Here is an 8,961-nt window from a genome sequence, read left to right as displayed (position 1 = left end):
TAAGGGAGTTAATTCACATTGCTTATAGAGATCGACATCGTTGCCTGTCTTTAATTTTATCAATGTTTCTGTTTACATTAAAAATATACTGAGCAGTAGGGAAACAAAACATGACCAAAGTGGGGTCGCAATATAGAGACCGAAGTCATTGCACTTGACGAGGATAAAACATTCAAGGATTATTTCTTATCGATTTACTTTTCCATTTTTTTCTCGACATGCCGGGGAGGGAAAGGGTTACAGCGGATGTGGTTTATTGAAGTCAAACTACATGGACCCCCCCCCCCTTTTTTTCCAAATGATCCGTGGCTTGGCATATTTTTTAATGTTAGGGCAGTCGGTAAATAACCTATCGGGGCGAGTTCAAGTCTGCTTAGAAGCCTCTCAGACTATAAGTCCGAACAAAAAAAAATTTAATCCAACATTTCAACATGATCCGAGAACGGGAAGTTGTGAGAAAAACGTGTCATATCTCTCATCAAGTAGCATTTATTTCCCTTATTTCGCTTTCAAAACAAAATAATTAATCACCAATAATTAACTTATTATTTTTTTTTTCCCATAATTCATGTCTTGTCAGATTCAATGAATAATTGTGCAAAGTTTTGACTTGATCTGAGAATGGGAAATGGGAGAAAAAAAACATGTTCAAACTTTTTACCAGACAGACAGACAGACGGAGTGAGTTGTTATAAACTTTGTAAAAATTACGAGACTCACTGTTCTCTGTTTTCATTTTCATTTTAACTACAAATCCTCTGACAACAAACATTTATTGAGTTGTTTGTTTTTATCAAACAATAAAAAAATTATACTTCCTTTTACATATATAATAATAGGAATATAAAATCCAAATCACAACCATATATAATAAATATAAAATCACAGAGAGCAGACATCAACATAATGAAACACATTGTATTACTTAAAAAAACGCTTGGGCTACCTTCGAATGTACACAACTTTTATCAAACATAATATATACAAAAAAATGATACCATAAAGCAGGGGTTCTCAACCTGTGGGTCGCGACCCCCTTGGGGGTGGATTGACGATTTGCCAGGGGTCGCCTAAGACCATCGAAAATAAGGATTGTTGTTGTCTATTCTTCTATTGCTGTATGTGTGTATGTGCTGGGGTCGCGGAAGAGTGGTGGATTGTAAAAAGGGGTCGCCGAGCATTAAAGGTTGATAACCGCTGCCATAAAGGGAGAAAATAGTATTTTCAAACATTGGGGCACATGAAATAAAGAAGAGTTATGCCTCTTTCCCCCCTCCCAAAATATACTTGGCAGATGGCCACTAAATTTTGACGTCCAGAAAGGTTAGGGCAGCAAACGCATATGCCCTGACCTGGAAATGGCTGGTAAGCTTGCAAGACAATGCAAGTGTTCAGAAATTAATCGGGCATAGCTGTAGCAGTGGACCTGGGTACCAACAATTAATTTGTAGCAGGAATTACAATTATTCGTTAGTTTCTTTAGATATATTAGACAGAATGATAGGGAGCTAGAGAGAGCAGATGAGACTTATGAGAGAGAGATGCCCCTCCCTAATCCACCTTGGGCAGACCCTACTTCCACTACAGCCCAACATAACCAACACCCTGTACGGCAGTGCTGAACAACTGAAGAAAACAGCACACTTTTTTTTTCCTTGGCACAGTCTGCAAAAGAGCTGACAGCTCAGCAGCAATAAAGCTGGCTAGAAGAAGAAGAAGAATGAGAGAGAGCTGCTTGTGAATACTCAAAGGTCGGGTCCTAGTGCACTGTTTATCAAAGTTCCGGCAGGAATCAGGCCGAGAACAAAAACTCACGACCTAAAAATAAATCTCTGGTGTCAGAAGAAATAAAGAAGACATGCAGACTATGTCGTCATGGTGACAGAAAGAGGACACTGGTAGAAGACGTAAGCAGAGGACATAAGTCAATCACATGATTTAAGTAGAGGACATAAGTTGATCACATGATTTAAGTAGAGGAAATCGGGAAAGGAACTCGGCAGGACATAGCTATAGAAAATATGTCGGGGACATCAACAGGACATTATGTACAGGTAATAAGGGTATAAGAGGACATAAAAAGATGAACACTTGAGGACATAACTAGAGGACTTTAGGCGAGGACACCAGAAGAGGACTTTGTGTGGGACAATGTCTTCATTTAGGATGTGGTTAAGGATGAAGATAGGACATTTTTATGGAGGACATCATTAAAGTTAACATTCTGCCTCTTTGCTCACTTGATACCGATGTATTCAGAATTTAAATTGACACACAAGAAACTTAATGCAAGCACAACATACACACACATATGTATACATACAATCACACATATGTATACATACACACACATATGTATACATACACGCACACATTAGGTTCAGAGCCTATTCGTGACATTGCAAAGCCTGCCGAGAAAAGGTTCTCTTTTTAAGGATTCCCTTCAATAGTATTGTTATGGAACATGCGTGTGTAAGTGTGTGTGTTTCTATGGTGACGGTGAGAAGTTAGCGATTGGTTGATGGCTAAACAGGATGAATGATGCAAGGTAAGCGGCGCTGTCGTAAGCTACATGATGCCAGAGTGTGAAGACGTGTTTTTATTGTTATTTTCATTCAAAATAATTTTATTTAATTTCATCTCAAGTTGAATGTGTCTATATATTTTCATACAAGCTTTATTCAGTTTCGTTCATAAAGAGGTTATAGAATATAATACGCCTACAGCGGTGTATCTATAAAAAAACTGAATGTCTTCCACCTCCGATGCCTAAAGGCGGATCTTTAAAATAAGGTGTCAGGATAAGATAACCAACGAGGAAGTGCTACGAAGAGCAGGGTGCCAGGACATCCGCTCTGTTATCAGCAGCAGACGCCTTGGCTGGCTTGGCCACGTTCGTAGAATGCCAGTAGGTCGACTTCCACGGGACATCCTGTATGGCGATCTAATAGAAGGCAGGAGAGCCGCTGGTCGCCCACTTTTACGTTATATGGATGAATGCAAACGCGACATGAAGCTCTTCAAAATCGACACTGGCAACTGGGAAGAGGTGGCACTGGACAGATCCACATGGGGAGAGAGCATAAAGGAAGGGTCACGGATTGCAGATGTCATACACAACAGAAGCAGAAAGAAGGGTGATAATGCAACGGCGCCTGGTGATTACATATGCCCAACCTGCGATCGCAGCTGTGTATCAAGGATTGGCCTCCTTAGTCACACAAGAAGTTGCAAAGGGAAAAGATCGTCTCTCGAGACGTAGAATGCCACAGAACAGCGGTTTAGTTGTTTACCAGAAGCTTGGTGCTACAAATCAACGAGCGTCAACGACAAATATTTAAGTTCAATGCTTTAAGCAGTGGCCTAGCTAGGAATTAGACATCATTTGGGGGCCGTGGTGGCTTAAACTTTTTGGGGGCCCCTGCATGTGGCTTAATATTTACTGTAAAAAACACTCATTTGGGGGCCCTCGGGGGGGATTTTCAAATTCTCCCCCTCACTAGCTACGCCTTTGGCTTTGAGTACCGTTGGACTATGCCACAATCGATCCATTAGGGAAGGATGGATGTTTTATGAAACTTTCAAATTGAACTTTCAAACTGATAAGCTGATGGTCTAAGTAAAATTTGTGAAATAATTTAAAAGGTCAGCAACGGTAAGAAAAAAAAACTTTGGGGAGTAGTAGTTTGGGAATCCCTGGTGTGTGTATATCTCTATAAATAGATCTAAGTGAATGCTATTCATGTCTAGAATAGTGCTCCCCTGCCCACGCTTCTCAGCCTCAGCGTAGAGCTCGGGTAGAGGCGGTCGTTACAGAAGACGATTAGGCCAATAATAAAGTAAAATAGCCCCCCTCCCCCCTCTCACAGTTGGGGTGCTTAAGGACCGAGTCCATTGAACAGGCGGGGATGGAGGAAGGCCCCCAAACAAACATACCACTATCCACACACCGTTCTTCCAAGGAACTTTTTTTTTTTAAGGCGGACACCTGCACGGTTGATGCGGTACAGAGAGGGAACATAGGAGTTTCCCAGGTGGGCTCTGCTTTTTGGCGGATACGGGCCATCGGTAATGGGGATGTGCAAATTGGCCTCTGTTTGGATCTTTCTCAGACAGAGGCTTGTTCAGACAGGCAGATGCAGATAGGCTTCATTAAGCCTAGAGGTTTATTGGTCTTACTAATCGCTCTGGACTATTTAAGAGGAATAGCGTACGGCTCTCGAAAGGAACTTACTGCAGAAATAGGGTCAAGGACGGCGAAAATAGAATTGAACTTGGTAAACGGCAACGAGTTCGTATACATTGAATGCCGTAAGACATTTGGATTCTGGATGATTTAATATAATAATAATAATAATCTTTATTGTCCGTATGGAAATTTGTCTTACAATTTGTGCATTACACCAAACAAAAAAGCATTATAACTATAAGAAACCAAAGTGTACATTCACACCAGACTCACTCATAATTTACATGTGACAAAGTTTATACCAGATTGTTCTTATTTAATGATTTGATTGCCAGGGGAACAAAAGAGTGTTTGTGTCTGTAAGTCTTTGCTATAGGTGTTTTGTATCTCTTTTGTGATACCTATGAACCTAATTTATATGTTATACGAGATCACACAAAAATTTTTAAATAGTCTGTTGTAAAATTACATTGTTTAGTTTAATAGCCATGAAACACATTTAAATGTTGAATTGGCTGATAATTTATATAATTTTGAGATGGTGATGTTATAAAAAATTTACGCGTTCAGAAACTTTACATTTATTATTACTGTTCTAAAATTAGTTACGCTTACATGTATTATTTATCTTGATTTATAATAGTCAAAAGCTTTTGAATTACCCAACAATATAAAAAAAACAACATTTCCGTTATAAGCTCACGCGCACAATCTCTATAAATACTTTAGAAAAACGCTAAATGTATTTACATATAGATTGTCTTTTAAAACACATGAATATTACCAAGCCGATTATTTCCTTTATAAGTTTAATTTTTACACAATATTGAACGTAGTTTAGAATTTCGGTGTAAATTGAAATATCGGTCTGGATGTTTTAGCAAATATAACATAAGACATACAAACGGCAGCTCTGGGACTAAACAAATGTGATAAGTAAGACTAGCTGAGACCCAGACTTACCAGCGATCACTTTGGTAAATCGTTAGTAATGTTTTTGTTTTTTTTTTAAATTCGGGAGCGGGTGACGCTACGAATGTTAGATTTGAATATAATTTCTCCTCTAGCATAAACAAATCACAATATAAAAAACAATGAAAGGAAATGCTAACAATCAGTAACACCGCATTCTTATTTAGAGTTCTACTGGTATTAAATCTAATCCAAGATAAAATACACAATTCTATTCATTCTAGGATAATACAGAAATCATATTAGGATTATTAAATAAATGTATTTTTTTTAAATAATAAATATTATAACTATTGTTACTATTGCTATCAATATTAAGAAGCCTATATATTGTTTGTCAATTATATTAAACTATATTTTTTTTTTTAAAGCTCTTCTATATTTTATGTTTTTTTTTTCTTTCTATTGCCAGATGGGTTAGAATAGACAATAAACAATATTGATAAAAATGGCCGATAAAATAACATTTTTTACTAAATACACTTTATTAGGGGATAGTTGCATTCATTAGCTCTTGGTGTATAGATTTATTTGAGTAAACTTAGATCTAGATTAGCTTGACATCTCATTGTTTATTATTCATTCATCTTCCATCCTTCTTGAGGAATTTGAGTAGTCGCCCGTTACTATTGTTGTGTGCATGGTCTATCTTGATAGATCTTTTATTTTTACTATCTGATGAGTAAATGCAGATGACAAGTGAATTAACTTTAGCCAGTAGCCTATCAGAAGTTGGATATCTGACAGAATAATCGAATACCTACTTTGTGGAGTTCTACGCTTGGGAGTAACAGTATCGAACGTGACAGTAGTGTTTCGGCCTGAGTATATGTATGTCTACTGGTACACTGAACTCTCTGATTGGTTTTTGTCCTGTTGTGTGCATTATTTCTTGTATGCACATTTTGCTGACCTATTTTGTTACTGAGTAGTAGTGTACACACACACACACGCACATATTTGCATAGGCTGTTCAAGTACAGTGTATTTTAAGTGTATTTTTTTCCGCCTGAGCTACTGATCTATATTTCGTGAAGTCTGGTAATATGTACCGGAGGATTCCAGCTACCCGTCGCCTCAGCGTGGCGCCTCCGTGGAAACGTCTAGTAGTGTAACTAGATAGGCTAGGTACGAGTAGCGAACCAGGTCCGGCAGGGCTTCCCTGGGTGAGCTTTTTTTTTCTCTCACATGGGGTTGGGATGGAGAAAAAACGCCCGGGTCCCAATCCAAAAAGTCCGCCACGCCGTTCCACATCAGTACCAGGAGCTGGAGTGGCGGTCCCTACACGGAACAGTGACGGTCACAGTATAGGAATATGAGGCAATCTCCCCATGGTTAGCATTGCCTTCGTCCACTTGTAGCGAGTGGGTCTAAGGAAAGAGGCACGGTGCGCCATGTACGTGGTACGGCCCCTCATGCCCAGTCATAATGGCCGCTAACGCTGGGAGCCCTCAGATAGGACAGGGGTGGAGAGCCTCATGGCCAGGCCTGGTTGTTGGATAAAAGCCTTTCTAACGACCAACGGGATAATGCTTCTGGACTTTTTTCTTATCTTATCTTATCTTATCTTATATAATACAGACGTTACTTCAAAAAAGAAGATGATTACGTCCTACGCGTCATGCATTTAGGTAATATGTACAGAAGGAGGAAAGGTGGCTGAGAACTAAAGCACTTAGCTTCCAAACCGGGGGGTCCTCGGTACGAATCTTGGTAAAGACTGGGTTTTTTGAATTTTGGAATCATAAGGGCGCTTCTGAGTCCACTCAGCTTTAATGGGTATCTGACATTAGTTGGGGGAAAGTGTAGGAGGTTGGACGTTGTGTTGGCCACATGCCACACTCTTTAACTGCGGGCCACAAAAAACAGATGGCCTTTACACCATCTGCCCTATAATTCGCACGCAAGGTCTGAAAGGGGAACTTGACATTTATATGTACAGGATCTAGGACGTGTTGAGAAGCTAGATATTTTTTGAAAAGTTAAATGATAATTCAGTGCATTTTTATAGCGCTGCAGAATATTTTTTTTTAAAGTTCTTCCGTTTGCAGTTGGCAACATTCAAGTTCGTTTTAACATCCTTGACATTGTTTTCATTTATCTTAAAACCCTTGAAAAATCTTGAAAAAAAAATAAATAAAGCAGCGGTTCTCAACATGTGGGGAGTGACAGAAACATGCATAATACAAATAAATTTCCAGAAATTACTCTAAACGCTCACTTCAGCAACCCCCACCCCTTTCCCAAAGCTGGCTAAAAAAAAAGAGGCGTTATAAAGCAATAGTTTTGAAAGGACATTTTTGTTTTAATACATGAAGAAAAAAAAAACTGTTTTGTGTGTGTGTGTGTGTGTGTGAGTGTGTGAATGTTAATGTGTGATCAGTAGGGACATCTGGAGGGGGGGGGGGAGAGGTGACATTGAAAATACACTACGGCCTTTGCCATGATCTAAGGAACATTTATACCAAGTTTTATCAAGATTGGTCAAACGGTTTTGATTTCTATGCGAGACATACATACATACATACATATATAGATACGCCTTACATTCTGCTTTATATATTAGATGAACACCTTGTCACCTTCGCCTGATATTGTCCATTAAGTGAGTGATTTATCTTTCTGCAGTATGGCAATAGCAAAAAGGGAGAGCACAAAAATGAAAACATTTTCAAGCGCAAAGAATATTCAAAATTGAGCCTCTAAATGCATCATTGTCATAAGAATAAAGAGAATGAATAAAGCGCCATGTAAGCCGATGAGATGATGCAATAAAGAACTAAAAATAGCACAGCGTTTAAAAATAAATGAATCGTGGTTTTCTCCAACACATGATAAAGGATCGGAGGGCGATTTTAATGACAAATTGAAGGCTTACGTGGGAAGGATTAATACTCTACATATGTCAATACCAGGCACATGTTTCACTATAAAAATACGAGTATTGAAATAAACGGATTAAACATGTTATATCAATTCCGTTGTTACGTTTCATTATTTGGTCCATTTCTTTTTTTTTTCAGAATAACAATGTCTGAGTCCTTGTTTTTAGTTTGTTTTTTTAAATAAGTAAATCGGAAAATTGGAAATTCCCGATTATTTTCCCGCCGTCAGCTAAACGTGTTGCACAAGTTTCGCCTTGGCGGAAGTCTGACGTCATCTCTCCGTGTCCCTGGCTTGGTCGCCCAGCGGGCGTGGGTGGGAGCGGTCGTCGTGGACGAAGCACTTGACGCAGACGTAGCAGCAGTACAGGATGACGGCCGTCACGAGGACCAGAGCCAGGATGGTGTGGCAGACGACAAGCTGCCAGAAGGTGAAGAAGAAGACGGTCTCGTCGCACCAGTTCCTAGGCTCGTGGAGCGGGGCCTTGAAGTGCGGCTTCCAGATCCTGATCAGCCAGTAGTGGCCGAAGATGAACCAGACGGATAGGAAGACGTTGAGCGCCATGTTGGTCATCCGCGTCATGGTCAGGAGGTCGTCGTCGTCGTGCAGGTCGATGACGTCTTCGCGATGCCGCTTGATCTGCTTCCAGAGTAGAAAGATGAGCTTGATGATGCCAAAGCAGCCCCCCACTACCAGGTAGATAGGGAGCTTTGGCTCCCTCGGGCACTCGTGAAGATAATTTACACCTGAAAGAAAAGATTTTGGAATCAATTCAAATTCTAATTTACCTACACTATATTCTAAGGAGAGTCGTGGTAGCCGAGTGGATAAATCACTTGGTTTCTAAACGAAGGGTCTCGAAATTGAGTATCTGTACAGACTTTGATATTCAGTCGGGATTTTTAGGTTCACCCAGC

At 39.7% G+C, this 8,961-nt stretch overlaps 1 protein-coding gene across 1 annotated transcript in view; it reads right to left on the bottom strand.

Annotated features, from left to right (window-relative positions):
• Positions 1–565: 565 nt before the first annotated feature.
• LOC106065358 (uncharacterized) overlaps positions 566–8,961 on the bottom strand; it is a 58,696-nt gene continuing 50,300 nt past the window's right edge. The window contains exon 4 of the mRNA XM_056038306.1: positions 566–8,790. Coding sequence (XP_055894281.1) covers positions 8,318–8,790 — 473 coding nt within the window. The 3' untranslated portion in view covers positions 566–8,317. The remainder of the gene's footprint in view (positions 8,791–8,961) is intronic.

The sequence above is a fragment of the Biomphalaria glabrata genome, chromosome 8, assembly GCF_947242115.1.
Source record: "Biomphalaria glabrata chromosome 8, xgBioGlab47.1, whole genome shotgun sequence".
Classification (NCBI taxonomy): Eukaryota; Metazoa; Mollusca; class Gastropoda; family Planorbidae; genus Biomphalaria; species Biomphalaria glabrata.
This window is presented reverse-complemented; position numbering and strand designations above follow the sequence as displayed.